Source organism: Euleptes europaea, chromosome 7, assembly GCF_029931775.1.
Source record: "Euleptes europaea isolate rEulEur1 chromosome 7, rEulEur1.hap1, whole genome shotgun sequence".
Classification (NCBI taxonomy): domain Eukaryota; kingdom Metazoa; phylum Chordata; class Lepidosauria; order Squamata; family Sphaerodactylidae; genus Euleptes; species Euleptes europaea.
Window position 1 is genome coordinate 45,700,927 of NC_079318.1, and position 18,444 is coordinate 45,719,370.

At 44.1% G+C, this 18,444-nt stretch overlaps 1 protein-coding gene across 3 annotated transcripts in view; it reads left to right on the plus strand.

Annotated features, from left to right (window-relative positions):
• The window catches only part of ENAH (ENAH actin regulator), a 130,556-nt gene that overhangs the window by 44,379 nt on the left and 67,733 nt on the right, over positions 1-18,444 (plus strand). For all 3 annotated transcript variants that reach the window (XM_056852811.1, XM_056852813.1, XM_056852814.1), the window contains exon 3: positions 15,346-15,523. In XM_056852811.1, coding sequence (XP_056708789.1) covers positions 15,346-15,523 — 178 coding nt within the window. The remainder of the gene's footprint in view (positions 1-15,345; positions 15,524-18,444) is intronic.

Here is an 18,444-nt window from a genome sequence, read left to right on the forward strand (position 1 = left end):
TGAATTTTCTGCATGTGTCCCTGTGTACTTAAGCAAATTGGGTTGTATTGGCAATCACAGTTCCGGGTTATTTGGAATTAGTACCTGGGTATATGTGTATGCCTCTTAGAGGATCATGATATGTGAGATCCGAAAATGATGTAAAGTGGTATAGGTTGAAATATAGTGGAATGTATTTTGACAGTTTCATTAATGAGGGCTTTGTACCAGTTGGGAACAGTGACCACAATGCTATTAAGTTCAGCAGAAAGTTACCCCTAAAGTTCAAAGCAGTAACATTTAATTTCAGAAGAGGGAGCTTTACAAAAACGAGGGGACTAGTTAGAAGGAAGCTGAATTGGAAACTCAATATTCAAATTCCTAGAGGATGCTTGGAAACTATTTAAAGCCACACTAATTGAAGCCCAGATAGAATGCAACCCCAAGTTAGGAAGGGTACTCCAAGCCTAAAGTGATGACTGCATGGTTAATGAAAGGCAAAAAGCCTTATTTTAAAAAGTAGAAGTGAACTGAAGGGAGCATGGGGTCTAGCAAAAGAAGTGTAAGTTAATGGTTACACAAGCAGAAAATTTGAGGAGAAGATTGCTGTAATGGCCAGGGAAGTCGTTGAACCCTTGGATGACCAAGGAATAAAAGGATTACTGAAGGGAGATGTCAGAAAAGCTAAATGAAGTATTTTCATCTGCATTCACTAGGTGTGTGGCATGTATCCAGGCCAATTTGAATCAGTTCTTCAGACTCCCTTTCTGAAAATAGTGGCTGTGGCCTGGATACATGGGGTCTGGCAAAAGAAGTGTAAGTTAATGGTTACACAAGAAGAAAATTTGAGGAGAAGATTGCTGTACTGGCCAGGGAAGTCATTGATCCCCCAGTTTCCGTCCTGCCTTTAACGGGAGAGCAGTGACTACGTTCAGCTCCGGCTTCATATCTAGATCTAGAGATAATCGTTGTGATCCTTGAGTATATTTGTTGTTCTTTTACTCCAGCGTCTTCCTCAGTGTGTCTTATCCCCCCCCCCGGCCTTTCCCCCCTCTCCCTTCCCGTCGCCTGTAGCCAATCTAGAGGCGGCTGGGAGAGAGGACGATTTCCTCTTGGTTGAGGATTATCAGAGTGGGCTGGTTCATTCTGCCCAGAGGAAAAGCCCTCTCAATGGTTGCACCAGCGGACCTTTAGGGAAGGCGAAAGACGCGGCGGCACGAGCCACAGAAGACACTGTAGGTGTGTGGCATGTATCCAGGCCACAGCCACTATTTTCAGAAAGGGAGTCTGAAGAACTGATTCAAATTGAGGTGATGAGAGAGGAACTGCTAGACTTGTAAAGGAAGGGAATTACAAACCAATAGTTCTCCTCCGAGGCAAGGGCATCTTTATGTGTGGATGTTTTCCCGCTCTTTCCAGGAGGCAGGACCAAACTTTACTTCCTGTCTCCTTGGCGGGAAGACTGCCCTTGATCCCCCAGTTTCTGTTCTGCCTTTAACGGGAGAGCAGTGATTACGTTCAGCTCCGGCTTCATATCTAGATCTAGAGATAATCGTTGTGATCCTTGAGTATATTTGTTGTTCTTTTACGCCAGCGTCTTCCTCAGTGTGTCTTATCCCCCCCCGGCCTTCCCCCCCCCTCCCTTCCTGTCGCCTGTAGCCAATCTAGAGGTGGCCGGGAGAGGACGATTTCCTCTCGGTTGGGGATTATCAGAGTGAGCTGGTTCATTCTGCCCAGAGGAAAATTCCTCCCAATGGTCGCACCAGCGGACCTTTAGGGAAGGCGAAAGACGCGGTGGCACGAGCCACAGAAGACAGGGAGCCCCCGCTGCCAACGCAGCAGAGGAAAAAACTGCAAAAAGCAGCCCCGAAAGCCACGGCAAAAGCCACGGCGCTTCCAGCGCACAAGAAAAAGAAGCGCAGTAAGTTCCCGAGAGCCGGCTCCATAAGACCTGCCTACTCGACGCCTGTGACCATCACGCAGCCTTTGAACCACGCTGGTTTACCGGTAGGATCTCTCCCGACGGGAGATGGCAACCCCCCCCTTTCCCAATGTAGCACAGGGTGGGCGGGTTTACTCTAACGAGGAGGCCAATGACTTGGTTAACTTGGCCCTCCAGAGGCAGTGGCAGGCATTTCAGGCATTCCAAATGAGGCTCCCCCCCCACTTCTCCTGAGCAGTACAGGAGCCTTCGCCAGGCTCCTCCTCCTCCCACTCCCTTAGTGTTGGACAGGAGGACCCCATGTCTCCTACAGCCCCTGTCACTCAATGGGCCACCAAGGCAGCCAAAAAAGCCACAAATCAGGTTTCCACAGCACAATCAGAACCCCTCTCCTCTGAACAGGAATCTGATCCAGAGGAACGCGAAGAAGGCGAGTTTGACTCCGATGAGGAACTCATTCCTTCAGACAAACAGCAACCCAGATTGTTTGTGGGGGAAGACTTCCAGGGTCTACTGGCCAAGGCGCTACTAGCGCTGGACCTTAATGAGGAACAGGAATCATCTGAGGAACCTACCCCAAAGCGAAAGCAGGGGGTTAAGGAATGCTTCCCTAGGAAGCAGACCCAAAGTAATTCTGTTCCCTTCCCTGAGTTCTTCTTAAGGGCGGTCAAAGAGGAGTGGGAAAACCCGTCCTCTGGCAAGCAAATCCCTACCAGTGTCAAGAAACTCTACACCTTAGCACCTCATGCTATGAACCTGCTCAAGGTGCCATTAGTGGAGGCTCCTATAATTGACCTCAAGACCCCTGGGCTGGTACCCGAGGATGGAGCAGGTTCCATAAGGGACCAATTAGACAGAAAAACAGAGTCCTTAACCAGGAAGTCTCATGAGGCGGCTGCTTTGGCAATCCAGTCTAGTGCCACCATTTCCGTTTTCGCTAGGGCCTTGTACCTCTGGGTCAAGAAGCTTCTACAGCTGTTATCAGAGGAAAACCGCCGGGTCTCGGCAGGTCTGAAAAGGGTCCTGAAAGCCACTACCCTGATGGTGGATGCCTCCTTGGATTCTATATCCTTCATGGCCAGGTCCATGGCATCCATCACCTTGGCAAGAAGAGCCCTATGGCTGAGAGCCTGGCCAGCCGATTTCAAGGCCAAAACAACCCTAATGGCCTACCCCATTCAGGAGGGGCGGTTATTTGGGGAAAAGCTAGATAGAATTCTAGTAGAAACTAGAGACAAGAAACATGTCATGACTAAACAGCTTAGAAAGGAAAGCCGTCCAGCTTCATATCAGTCCTTTCAACCTTCCAGGACACCCTTTCGATACAGGGCAGACTTCAGAAAGGGAACTTGGAATAACAACAACAGGCCCTTTCGCAAAAGCGGAAAGTTCAACAGACAGGGCCAACAACCCAGACCGGATAAACCTGACAAATTCTCAAAGACAAATTCCCAGTGACGTCAAGTCACTACAGCTGGGGGGAAGGTTACAGGCATTCACAAGCAGGTGGGAGGAGTCCAGCCTGGACAACTTGGTCTCCCAAATAATTTCCAAGGGATACCTCTTGGAATTTGTTTCCCTACCACTGGACCGCTTCCTACCTTCCCCACTCCCCTCAAAACGGGAGAAGCACTCCAGAACCCAACAAGCCATCATACACCTTCTACAGCTGGCCGCAATAGAACCAGTACCTCGGCTAGAACGTTTCCAGGGAGTTTACTCCATATTTGTCCCGGTCCCCAAAAGAAATGGGGACTGGAGGGCCATCCTCGACTTAAAATATGTCAACCGGAGGATGCAGAAAAAACACTTCTGCATGGAAACTCTGCGTTCCATCGTGGAATCCCTCCTCCCTGCAACCTTTATGACTGCAGTGCACCTCAAGGAGGCCTATCTGCATATACCGATACATCCCATACACAGACAGTTCCTCTGCTTTGCTTATGCCCAGGAACACTTTCCATTCAGGGCCCTCCCCTTCGGACTGTCATCAACCCCCCGGGTATTTTCAAAGGTGCTGGTTACCATCATAGCAGTTCTGAATAAGGAATCTATCCAGGTACACCTGTACCTGGATGATATCCTGATCAGCGCCAAATCACTGGATCAGTCCCTATCGCACGCCTCGAGGGTAATTCAGTTGCTGCAGGAACACGGGTACCTGCTGAATCTCGAAAAGAGCTCCCTGGACCCCTCCCAAATTGTTACCCACCTGGGAGTCCGGATAAATTCTCTGGAGAACTCACTGTCCCTACCCCGGGAAAGGATAGGGAAAATAGTCGCCCTAGCCAATGCCACAATACGGAACAGGAGGTCTCGCCTCATGTCCCTGGCAAAACTCATGGGACACATGGTGTTGTGTATAGCCATAGTACCATGGGTAAGGTTCCATTCAAGGCCACTTCAATGGCTCCTCCGCCCCTTTCAGAGAAACATTACCCACAAGTGGGACAAGCTAATTCAGGTGTCATTCAAGGTGAAACACAGCCTACGTTGGTGGGCCAGTCCCTCAAACTTAGGCCAGCAGTATATCCACGAGGATCCTCTGCAACTTTTTATGGACGCCAGCATCGAGGGCTGGGGAGCCACCCTCAAAGGGAAGGTGGCCCAGGGCCTCTGGTCTGTGAAGGAGAAAAAGCTTCATATCAACCTTTTGGAGCTCTAGGCTGTGAGACTTGCACTACTAACGTTTTCCACAGACCTCCGACGTAGCCACGTGCTAGTAAGATCTGACAATATGACGACCAAAGCTTACCTGAACAAGCAGGGCGGCACAAGATCGTCCACCCTTCACCAAGAGGCATCACGGATCTTCCGGTGGGCTCAGTTCAATGTGAAATCATTGAAGGCAGAACACATCAGAGGAGTTTTAAACATCCAGGCGGACTGGCTAAGCCGTCAGACCATAGAGGAAGGAGAATGGGCCCTGGATCAACAAACCTTCCAGAGCATCACGCGCAGATTCGGCCTCCCGGCAATCAACTTATTTGCATCGAGCAAACAACCACCAAATCTCACACTTCGTCACCAAATACTTCCATCCACTGGCGGAGGGAGCAGATGCTCTTCTGAACCCCTGGCCTCAGGAGCTACTCTACGCCTTCCCATCCCTCCCTATCCTTCCCAGAGTACTCCGCAAGATTCAGCAGGAGAAGGCCAAAGTTCTGGTTGTAGCCCTGTTCTGGCCCCGCAGGCCATGGTTCACCACACTGCGCAGACTGTCAATTCGGGATCCTTGGAGAATACCCACCACCTGGAACATGCTGCAGCAAGGTCCACTAATCCACCCAGACCCCCAGTGGTACTGTTTGACCGTCTGGGTCTTGAGTGGAAGAGACTCATAACTTGCGACTATTCGGAAGAAGTGGTGAACACCATTCTGGAGGCATGCAAACTGGCTACCAGACGCATCTACACAACATCTTGGAAGGCCTTTGTTCGATGGTCTCGTAGGGAAAAGGTAGATCCCCTAGAGCTGGGAGTCAACAAGATCATAGAGTTTCTCCAGGAGGGAGTACGCTTAAATCTGGCCACGTCCACCCTCAGGTGCCAAGTGGCTGCTGTATCCACGGTGATTCCCTTTTCTGAAGGTGTTCCCACTTCTCAACATTGGGACATCGTTACCTTCTTAAAAGGGGTTACTCAAATCAGACCACCTATGGTACATCGTTTCCCTACATCAGTGGTTCCCAACCTTTTTTTGACCAGGGACCACTAGGACTTTTTTGTTCGGTGCAGGGACCCCAAGGTTCAAAATAAAAATTCCAACAATTTGAAAATAAACTTTAATCATAACTGTTAAACATTAAACTTAGAATAATATTTGAATATATATTTTTTATAATAGAGAACTTTTAATTGAAAATATTAATTTATTATGGGTTTATAACTTTGTTTCGCGGACCTTAATTTAGTTCTCGCGGACCCCTGGGGGTCCACGGACCCCTGGTTGGGAACCAGTGCCCTACATGGAAACTTAATCTAGTTCTAAAAGCCATTACCTCAGACCCCTTTAAACCTCTGAAAACGGTTCCCCCAAGATTCCTTCAGATGAAGGTCCTTTTCTTGACCACGATCACCTCAGCCCGCAGGGTTTCAGAGCTGAGAGCACTATCGATCAGCAAAGGCCTCTGCGTATTCCACAAGGATAAATTAGTCTTAAGACTGAACCCTACCTTCCTCTCAAAGGTAAATTCCCTTTTTCATAGATCCCAAGAGATTTCTCTGCCCTCCTTCTGTCCGAAACCATCATGCCAAACAGAAAAAGCCTGGCATTCCATGGATCTTTGACGAGCCATACGCATATTCATCACCAGAACGACAGAGTTCAGAAAATCAGACTCTGTGTTCATCAACATCTCCAAACCCAACAAAGGGTTGCGGATGTCGACAGCTGCCATCAGCTACACCTTGAGACAGTGTGCTGTGGAGTCATATAAAGCTTCGAAAGTCCCGGTTCCAGACGGTATTACCGCTCACTTACGACGTAGCTCAGCTACAACGGCAGCATTTAACAGACAGGCTCCAGTTGACGAGATCTGTCGCTCTGCCACCTGGTCCTCCGTTAACACCTTCGTCAAGCATTACTAAATTAATACCTGGTCTTCCGCACAGGCGGCCTTTGGACGCAGGATTCTCCAACATGTCGTGGACGAAGGAAATTAACCCACCCATATAGGGAGCTCTTGGAAGTCCCACACATAAAGATGCCCTTGCCTCGGAGGAGAATGGAGCCTTGGATACTCACAGTGAGGGCTCCTTCTCTTCCGAGGCGAAGGGCATCTTGCCCACCAGGGCTAAAACGGATAACAGAAGGACCAGGATAGGTTATCAAATCAGTTTTACCTCTCCACTTGCCAGGGTTAGCCAGGGTCAATGTTAAGTTATAACGCTCCGTTAGCATTTCAGTTTACCCACCAACCCACCAGGGTCAGTCAGGGTCAATGTATAATGCATTAAAGTTCCTGTTTCCTAACCTTACCTTGTTTGTACTGTTCCCAGTTTGATGTTTTTACACTTCTCTAAGTAGCTAGGCAAGTCTGTAACTGGGGATCAAGGGCGGTCTTTCCTCCAAGGAGACAGGAAGTTAAGTTTGGTCTTGCCTCCTGGAAAGAGTGGGAAAACACCCACACATAAAGATGCTCTTCGTCTCAGAAGAGAAGGAGCCCTCACGGTGAGTATCCAAGGCTCTAATCTCCAGGTCCTAATGGCATACATCCAAGGAATTTCAGGTAGTTTTGTTGTGAGAGCCACTGTACTAGAAGACTGCAGAGTAGCAAACGTTACACTGATTTTTAAAAAGAGGTCCACAGAGGGAAACAATATGAGCCAGAAATCTGTCCCAGGCAAATTAATAGAAACTGCAATAAAAGATAGAATTATGAGGCATGTAGAGGAGCAAAAGCTACTGAGGGAAAATCAGCATGGCTTCTGCAGAGTGAGGATCTGCCTCATCAACCTTTTGGAGTTCGTGAACAAACATGTAGATAATGTGGACGGTGCACATTATTATATACTTGGACTTTTAAAAGGGTTTTTACAAGGTTCCTCACCAAAGTTGCCTGGGTAAGCTTAGCAGCCATGGTATAGGACAGGTACTTTTATGGATTAAAATTGGCTGAACAAAAAGAAGCAGAGTAGGAATAAATGGGCAGTTCTCTCAGTGGAGAGAAGTAAACGGGAGGGTCCCAGAAGGATTGATATTGGGGCTGGTACTATTTAATGTCTTTGTAAGTGATCTGGAACCGAAGATGAACAGTGTAGTGGTCATGGTTGCAGAGAGCACAAAATTATTCATATTGATGAAAACCAAGGTCTGACTACGAAGAGCTCCAGGAGGATCTCCATAAATTGGATGATTGGGCGACAGTGTGGCAAATGAAGTTCAGTGTAGATAAGTGCAAGGTGATGCACATCGGAACCAAAAAAATCCCAACTATAAGTGTGAGCTAATGAGACCTCAAAGAGCCCCGTGGCGCAGAGTGGTAAGCTGCAGTACTGCAGTCCAAAGCTCTGCTCACGACCTGAGTTCAATCTCAACGGAAGTTGGTTTCAGGTAGCCGGCTCATGGTTGACTCAGCCTTCCATCCTTCTGAGGTCGGTAAAATGAGGACCCAGCTTGCTGGGGTAAAGGGAAGATGACTGGGGAAGGCACTGGCAAACCCCCACCCCTAAACAAAGTCTGCCTAGAAATCGTCGGGATGTGACGTCACCCCATGGTCAGGAATGACCAGGTGCTTGCACAGGGGACCTTTACCTTACCTTTAAATGAGATCTGAACTTGCCAAGGCCGAGAGGGAAAGAGACCTTAGGGTTGTAGAGGATAGTCAGTGAAAATGTCAGCCCAGTGTGCCACAGCAGTGAAAATGACAAACTGTACGCTGAAACTTATTAGGAAAGGGATTTAAAATAAAAAGGCCAATATTACAGTGCCCTTTTGTAGGTCTGTGGTGCAGCTTCATTTAGAGTACTGTGTGCAGTTCTGGTAACAGTGTCTCGAAAAGGACATTGCAGAGCTGGAAAAAGTACATAAGAGGGCAACCAAGGTGATTAAAGGGTTAGAGCACCTTTTTTATGAGGAAAGGCTGAAGAGTCTGGGACTTTTCAGTTCATAAATATGACTAAAGAGGGGACATGATAGAAGTTTGTTTATACATGGGGTAGAGAGAATGGACACTTTTTCTCCCTCTCCTAAAGTACTAGAACTTGGGGGGCATCCAATTAAGTTGATGGGCAGTAAATTTCAGGACAGACAAAAGGAAATATTTCTGTATTCAACAAGTGATTAAAATGCAGAATTCGCTACCACAGGATGTAGTGATAGCCACAGGCATTTTTTTTTTTGCCATCACAGCTGACTTATGGCGATATTGTAGGGTTTTCAAGGCAAGAGACCTTTGGAGATGGTTTGCCATTGCCTGCTTCTATGTCATGACCCTGGTATTCCTTGGAGGTTTTCAATCCAAATACTAACCAGGGTCAGGGCTGAGAGTGTGTGACTGGCCCAAGGTCACCCAGCAAGCTTCCATGGCATAAGTGGGGATTTCAACCTGGGTTTCCCAGTTCCTAATCTGACACCTTAACCACTACACCACACAGGCATATTCAGCTTTAAAAGGGGTTTAGACAGATTTATGGAGGATAGTTCTATTGGTGGCTACTAGCCATGGTGACTGAAAGGAATGTCTGCATTCAGAGACAGCAAACTTCTGAATATCCGTGCCAGGAGGCAACATCAGGGGAAGGCTTTGTCCTCAATGCCCTGTTCTTGGCCCACCAGAGTGACAAGTTGGCCAGCTTGTGATGCAAGATGCTGCATTAGATGGACCACTGGTCTGATCCAATAGGGCTTATGTTCTTATAGTTGATGGCCTTCACTTTCATGACTACAGGCATTAACTCATGTAGTGCTGCTTACTTATATAGCCCACTAGTGATTGTACTTAGTTTGCCAATAAAGGTATTGAAATTGAAATTGATATAGCCCACTATTACGTACTTTTTGACATACAAGTTTCTAATCTGTGTACACAGTGTTTTCAAGGTTAATGGTATACTTAACATAATTCTACTTGTTCTGTTTCATGGGGTTAACAGAGTAAATTCTCATGCGATAAAGTCTGAACTATTACAGCACAATATTTTGAAAACTATTTTTATCTGCCACATTTTTATCCTGCCCTTCTTTGGAGGAGCTCAGGTGACATGGTTCTCCTTTTTCCAATTTTTATTTTCTTTGGAAATAAAACCCAAAGTAGATTAGACTGTGAATGGTATTTAGAATGTAAAGGTTCGGTTTATAAATCAGATGCGGTCTTAAGAATTACTTGAAATAATTGCTTAAATGATTGGTCTTATTGTGGAAGGAGATTGCATGAGATGTGTAATCATACAAAATAAATATAAAAGATAAAAACAATGCAGTTCAAATTGGCCACCTAGAATTGTACTTCAGGTGAAACGTGTGGTGGTTAAAATATGCTGACAAAAATTGCTGTTACTAACCTTAAGCTATCCCAAATTGTGTGTGTGTGTTGCTGAGATTTTTATTACTCAATAGTGAATAATTAGGTAATTTATTTAATTAAAGTCTTTTTGTAATGCAAAGAAGATTGCAACGTAATTTTTAAATACTTAAAACATCAGTTAAAAATCAAAGAATAAAACAGCAAATCACAGGAGCAACATAAATCAATGTCCTAATGCTCAAAAAAGCTGCTGGTACAGTGTCTTGTAGGTTTCTTGAAATGTGGTTTGGACCCAGCAGGTCACGAGAAGGGGCCTTACGTTGTGTAGCTGCAGCCTACTTAGGAAGTGGATCAATACCTCCCTTTGCATAAGTAGAAGGCACTTCTGCTCATGTAACAAGGTGATCTGCAATCTCCACGGGCTTTCCTTTTAACTTGCAGCTTGTTATGCCACATCCCATCCATTCCTGAGGGGCTCTTGAACCGTGGGAGTGGCTTTTCTGGGGTGCAGGTATGCAACAACAAGGGAGAGGTGGAAAAGATTCAAGACAACAACTCTACCTGTGTTTTGGATCCAACCCAGGGCCTTCTAAGTTGTAGCCCCCACCATGTCGAATTTAACTCCCTATTGAGCCTTCTTAGCCCAGCAGTAATTACGTTCAAGAAACAAAAAGCATTATTGCTTAAATAGGTGTTTGTGTACAGTTAGTTTCATTGGGTAATTGAATTATTGTAAGCTTGTAATAGTTTATATTAAAACATGGGATTAAATATAAGTCTTGCTGAATATCTTTTGCAGTTTCACCAGTTTTGTATTTTATAGAAAAAAAGTACAGAAGTTTAAATTCATCAGGTCATATCCTGCATCATGCAACTAATGGTGATGTGTTCTCTTGGTGCAAGGAGCCTCTGGTTTCAGTGAAGAGATTCTTGTGCTGATTGAACAAAATATTATTGGCTGCACAGAGTAGTAGGATAGAATGCAGCAGCAGAACTGGCTAGCATTTAACAACAAACCTTTATGACAGCTGATGGCTAAAACCTAATAAAGTAGAACCAAATTAATAAATCAGTCGGATGGGCGTCTGTGGATATTCCAAAATATCCTTTGTGTAAGACTTCCAAAGCAAACATGTAGAATTCTATAGGATAATAATATGGGTTTTGCAGGAAAAACATGAATCAGAAAAGTCCAGTTCCTTAAGTAGAGTATGATCTGATTTAGCTTGATTATTTTGATGTATTTCATAAACAAAAATTTTAAAGTACACAATGTTAATATTACCATATTATTGTAAAAGCAGATGACCCTGAATTTAAGAAGACTTAAAAAAGATGAGCCTAAAATAAGAAGGCAATGGTATAAGCAACAAAGTTTTTATATACTAATCAATGTACAACAAACATATAACCTAGAAAACAAAATAACCTTTCAGTTTTGCACCTCACATCTCTCCATGTTTTCTATCAGTGGCACTTTCATCATCCTCAGCTTCTTCAAACTCAAACAATTCATCTTCCGTTTCATCCATGGAGCTTGAAATACAGCATTTCTTAACTCCTCTAAAGATACCGGTAGATTCTGGAATTATCTGAGCCCACGCTGCCTTAATACATTGACAAAGCAGTGTTACACTAGGGTTCTCTATCTTCCCTGTAGGGGTTAGAGCATGATCTGCCAAGAGCCATTCTGTGTATAAATAATTCAAATGGTCTTAAAGGGCTTGTTCACCACAGCATCAAGTATCTGAAGTTGTGATGTCATTCCTCCTGGTATGACCACAAGTACAATATTCATTTTTTGGATTGCATTCTTAACTTATGGTGTTACATGCCCCTAAATACATCTAGTACTAGCATTCCTATTTTTCTTAACTTCACCTATTCTAAACAGTATTCAGCCAATCTTTCATTAACACTGTAGACGTTCAACCTCTGATGTGGCATCTAACAATTTCTCCAGTACCGGTAATCAGCTGTTGCTTTGTAATTGTCTTAAGCTTCAAAATCACAAATGGTGGCAATGCACATTTTTTCATTTCTGGAAGATTTTGAAAATGGCTTTTGTGCCACTTTTTTCTATGGTATAATTTGATGGCATGTCAGAGTGCACTGGAGTCTCATCTGTATTATCCATTTGACTCAGAAGATAATTGTGATCTTTACATAATCCAGTCACATACCTCTGGAAATCTGTGTGTTTTTCGTATAGTATAAGGTTGATAAAATGAAGTGATTCTCTGGAGGCAAAGTCTATTATGATGTATCATTCATATGCACCAGACAATACTGGCCTTGAATTCTTTTAGTGGAATGTGTTGTGCTCATGCTATTTGTTGATATTTCAGTTTAATCATTTCCCACATAACTGGTCTTGTGTCCCTGAGTACACACAAATCCTACAATTTGTTCTTGAGCTTCATTAATACATTATCTTTTGCATGCACTGAAATATTTTTGTGTCATGTTTACACATAAAGGCTTCTCTATTGACTGTTTCCATCTTTGCATATTTGCCTGTCACATTAAATTTCCTCCCAGCCTCACAGTTGTTAGTTTCTTCAACATACTGTACTACCATGAGTTTGAACTTTGCATTGTAACTTCTTCTAGTACTTAGAATCAGAATCATAGAGTTGGAAGAGGCCATACAGGCCATCTAGCCCAACCCCCTGCTTAATGCAGGATCAGCCTTGAGCATCCCTAACAAGTGTTTGTCCAGCCTCTGCTTGAAGACTGCTAGAGAGGGGGAGCTCACCACTTCCCTGAATAGCTGATTCCACTGTCAAACAGCTCTTACTGTAAAAGATTTCCCCCAATATTGAGCTGGTACCTTTCCGTCCATAATTTAAACCCATTATTGTGAGTCCTATCCTCTGCTGCCAACAGGAACAGTTCCCTGCCCTCCTCTAAGTGACAGCCCTTCAAATACTTAAAGAGAGTAATCATTTCTCCCATCAATCTTCTCTTTTTCAGACTAAACATTCCCAACTCCCTCATCCTTTTTTGGGTGTATGAGCTACCATTTCACAGTTCACTCATACAATCCAAGGAGACTGATAAAACTATAGAAAATCAAAATGGAGTACTATGAATTTGTGTACATTAAACTGCTGTGGGAAGAGCAAGGGTTGGCCTCACTTACACCTTGCCTTAGAAGCAAGTGCAAGACAGGTTACTACATGGTACATGGTTACAATATACAAAACAGTGCCTTGAGCCAGGTGTGAGCATAGGGGACCAAAGAGAGGGAAACAGTAATAAAAGTGACCCTGTTTTCAACTGTCAAAAAATACTGTAGCTCATGTTGTCCACTGAGGGTAGAATAAAAGCAATGGCTGCATCAGCTGCTGTTGTTCTGCCCTTTTTAAATAGCATTGTTAAATACTCCATAGTATAAGAGTAGCATCTGAACACACACCCATCGTTGGGCCACCTTTCTCAAGTGGTCTTACAAACAAGGAAAGCTGTAAGCTCAATATACCTCTCTTCCTCATTTTACAAAGAATTTGTAGAAGGCAGCAGATCAGTGAGTCCTTGCATGCAATGATCAAATCAGAATATAAACCCCCAAACCTACTCCTCTCCCTTCCTCTGATGAGCTTGCCAGCCAGGCAACATGAGGCATTCTCCTCCTGTGAACTTCTACCCCCTTTCAACCCCATGAGAAATTGAAGCCTTGCCAGGGCTGTGATGCTGCAGTAACCTCACTCCCAGCCTTGCTTCATCTAGAGGTAGAGACTCCAATCCTGAGCCTGCATGAACTCTCTGGCACCCTCTCTTAGTCTCCATGTCTTCTGGAGTCAGCCAGAACGCACGCAGGCAGAGAGAGCAGCACTTCCCTGTCAGCCTGATCAGGTAGGCTGTTTGCATTATGAGGAATCAGGCTGGTGAGTGGGCTTTCGTCCTCCACACCTCCTGGAGCCAGCCAGAAGGCACACGGGCAGGCAGAGAGAGTGGCGCTTCCTTGTCAGCTTGGTTGCATGGGTGCCTTTGCACTCCAAGGGCTCCAGGTGGCAAGTGAGCTCTCTTCTTCTCCACTTTCTGGAGCCTGCCAAAAGGTGCACAGGCAGCGACAGCGATGTCACCACTGTATGTGGGGGCCCTCAGAGGAAGAGATCCCTCTCGCCATCTGAGTCCCTTGGAGTGCAAGCAAACCCCATACAACTGAGCCGGCAGGGAGGCACCACTCTTTCTGCCTGCCCATGCACATTCTGGCTGGCTTCAGAAGGTGCAGAGGAAGAGATCCCACTCGCCAACTGGGTCCCTCGGAGTGTGACCCCCTCTGTTCCCTGCTGACAGATGGGAGGCATCCCTCTCCTGTCTGTGCAAGCTTTGCAGCAGAGAGAGGCATGGAGGCTCTGAATCAGCTGGGTTGCGGGGCTTGAAATGATGAGACCTGCCTGAAGATAGTGGGCTTGGCTACAGAGTGTGGCCCCACTAATTGGTTGTCTCCCAGGCATGGCAGACCCCCGTAACTCAGTAGAGATCTCAAAATACCCAAATTGAAGACCCCCCCGTTTTATAAAGCGAAAAAGTTTAAAAATAGTTGTCTTGCTTTTGAGTAAATACTGTAAGTCTAAAAAAGTGAAATATTTGATTACAAAAATAAATGAAATTATGGTTTAAATGCTACATTCAAACATTTATGTGGAAATTATGTTGTTGGAATACTACTTGTAAAAATGAAAAAGCATTGTAACATACTCCCCTTATATAGTTTAAACTTAAAAACCAACCCAATAGCGCTGAAAACTGTTCAGACACTAATTTTAGCATACCCAGAGAACTCTGCATGATATACCATGGACATAGTTGTCACTCATTTATTTCAACAGAACGTAAGACTTTACAGAGGTTACCAGGACACCTCAGTTTCTGTGTTGCTCTCTGTAGCATTAGTTGTTAGTTCTGTATCAGACTGGTGGTAACAATATTCCTTCCTCAATGCGAGAAGGGACATAAAATTTGAGATTTGTCTGTGCAGGTCAAATCAAAGCAATTCAGTTGAATCCATAACTTGACTGTTTGTTTGGATTATTGTATATATTTGTGGTTGTATTCTCCTGTCCCGTTTACAAATCAGTAAAAATACATCGAATCACAGAATCATAAAGTTGAAAGGGACCACCAGGGTCATCTAGTTGAACCCCGTGCACAATGCAGGAAACATCTAGTCTCTCACACAGTTCCTAGCAATCATCGTATGGAAAACATTAATTACAACTTTGAAATGGCCAGGCTTGTGAAGTATTGTTATTGGGCAATGACATCCATTCACTGTTAATTTTATGAAGTAATAAACCTTTAGAATTGGAAAGTTTTTCCATGGAAAATTTTCCGACCTATATTTGAGTTGTAGATACAGGGGCAAGTGTGTGATGGTTAAATATACTGATGAGCAGTAGTAATAAGGCAGACATTTAGTCAATAACAATACTTTAATTATTTGTTTAGGTGGTAATAAATTGTGCCATTCCGAAAGGACTGAAGTACAATCAAGCAACACAGACTTTCCATCAGTGGCGGGATGCTAGACAAGTGTACGGTCTCAACTTTGGCAGCAAAGAAGATGCCAATGTTTTTGCGAGTGCCATGATGCATGCCTTAGAAGTGTTAAATTCACAAGAATCTGGTAAGACACCTACAGACTTTCAAATCATAAATGGCATACAATTTGATATATTTTTAGTGTTCAGATTTGGTTAGAAGTAATAGATCTGTATTAACGCTTAAGCGTTTGATAGTCTGGTTGGAGTGCATTGGTCCAGAAGTCTGTTTCTTACCGTGTTTCTCCGAAAATAAGACACTGTCTTATATTTATTTTTCCTCAAGAAGACACACTATGACTTATTTTCAGGGGATGTCTTATTCCGAGGGAATCAGAACTGTCCTCCCTCTCGGCTCCCGTTCTCCCCTTACCACCCCCTTCTGCTCCCCCCCCCCCCAGAGGCCCAGGCGCGCTGGTTGCCGGGCCTTTGAAGTGGCCGCGGGAGACTGCATCTGCTCAGCTGGGCTCCTCCTGTCTTCCCCGCCCCCAGAGGCCCGGGCGTGCTGGTTGCAGAGCCTTTGAAGCGGCTGCGGGAGACCGCCTCTGCTGAGCTGGGCTCCTCCTGGTCTTTTCCACCCCAGCCCCAGGCGCGCTGGTTGCCGGGCCTTTGAAGCAGCCGCGGGAGACTGCATCTGCTCAGCTGGGCTCCTCCTGGTCTTCTCCACACCAGCCATGGGGTGCCTTATTTTCGGGGTATGGTTTATATTAAGCAAATGCTTAGAAATGCCGCTACGGCTTATTTTATGGGTATGTCTTATTTTCGGGGAAACACGGTACCTGCATTGTAGAAACGTGCATTAAAAGCAAGACGATTCTGCTTTGACGCCATATATGGTGAAGAGTTAATGCAGTGAGTCCATTAGATAGAGCACTGTTAGCTTTATGCTAAAGTAGAATGAATAATTGATCATATTTAGGAACAGACTGCAACAAAAACTCAAACAGCATTTGCAGAATTTGCGGCTGTTTGGCTACCAAGTGGAATGAGATAGAAATCTGCTAAAAATCATCTTCAAGAATGTATAGATGAAGCTGCGTTATGGACTCTCAAACTCACCAGGAAGAATTTTATCCTTCATCAAAATAATGGTAGCTTCTGCAAGCTGTCGTTGTCACAATAGTTGGATGTGGTGCTGCAAGGGTGGCCCAAAGCAGAACAGTATCTCCATTTTAGCTAGTAAGTTTTTTTTTGCCTTGTTTAGATGTAGTTGAAAAGCTTAAGAAAGATACTTTAACTACTTTAAATTTTTGTGTATTTCATTGTGCTCTTACTTGTTCATAATATTTGTTGTAACATGACTAGCTTTTGGAAGCTTGTTTCACAACCGGTGTGTTAATTGTTAAAGTGCCATCCGTTTTTTTATTGCACTGCAGCAGACTAAAACGTCCGCCCTTCTGGGATTTCTTCTAGTTGATAATCTGGTTTAAAAATGGATTTCACTCCTAGTATCTTGATTGGTATTATTAAAAGTGTTTTTCTTTATAATTCTATTCTGCATAACAGCTGGTTGGAGAAGTTTGATTTTGTGGAATGATTAGGCTCCCCCCCAAACTATAGCAGCTGCTTGACACTATTAATACTTCCTTTACTCCAGATAAATATGCGAACTTAGTGTTACTTAAAAAGCAGCATTGAGATAAAAGTAAATTAAACTGCAGTTCTGTCTAATTTGATTTGTGGATAAAAGGATGTTGTGTTCAATTCTAGAGAAAATATGATCTGTAACTCTTCTCGAATGAATTATGATTTTCTGTACAATCTTAGAAACATTACACTGGCTTTATTTTTCATAATACTGCTTAGCTTAGGTTTTTATGTTATTATGGCTCCTACATTTAATTACTTAGGCTTGATACCCATTGAGCATAGTATGTCTTATCTCTGAGTAAACCTGCATAAAATTGGTCTGTGTGGTAGTATAATTCATATACAGTAATAAAGTGAGGCTGAGCGGCTTCTAACAAAATGTGCCATGAATAACAGGTAAACACAGAATAGGACACGTTGCTGTAATGGAAACAACCTAAAATTAATAAAAATGCTGAATACTGAAATCAGCAGTGATTGTGCATTAAAAGAGTTGTATACTTAGGTAGTTTGTTTAATGAATATTTAAAACTAGTTGACTTACCAGTTCAGATATAAGCTTAACAAGAGTTTAATCTTAGCTAAGTGACTGGAATTCAACACTGTGGTATGTAGTAGTTAGAGTGTTGCACTAGCATCTGGGAGACTCAGACTCAAGTCCTTACTCAGCCATGAAGCTCACTTTGTGACCTTGGGCCAGTCAAATTCTCTCTCAGCCTAACTTAGCTCACAGTGTGGTTGGTAGGATAAAATGCAGGAGGAAAGAATGAAAATGTAAGCCACTTTGAGCCTCCAGAGAAAAGCGGGATATAAGTATTTAAATAAATTAAAATTAAATATATGCTGCCTTGTGCTGAGTCTGGACCATTGGTCTGTCAAGCTCAGGATTGTCTACTCTAACTGGCAGCAGTAGCTGCTCTCCAAGGTCTCAGGTAGAGGTCTTTCCCATCACCTATTACCTGATTCTTTTAACTGAAGATGCCATGGATTGAACCTAGGACCTTTTGTGTGCAAAGCAGACATTATTCCACTGAGCCACAGCCCCTGTGACATTTATGGGGAGGAATATCTCGCTACTTTGAAGGTAAACAGAGGACTGTCTCCCTTAATCCTCAAAGTGTTTAAGGGAGCAGTTTGGCGATATGCCAAAGTGTATACTGTAGTAATCCAATTAAATATTTCTTTATATGGGGATGTAGATACCAATCAAAGTTTCCTCCCAAAACAGGCTGGAAGAATTCTTGGCTCAGACCACATACCAAAGACTATAGAATTTGAGCCCAATTATGTAGACGGAACTGTGTGCTTTAAAAGCACAGTTAAAATTTCTGATGATAGTACATGCTTGCTGTTCTCTTGTGCTGGAGACATTTCCTAGCAGCAGAGATGAGTCCGCATGTTCCAACCCTTGCCTATG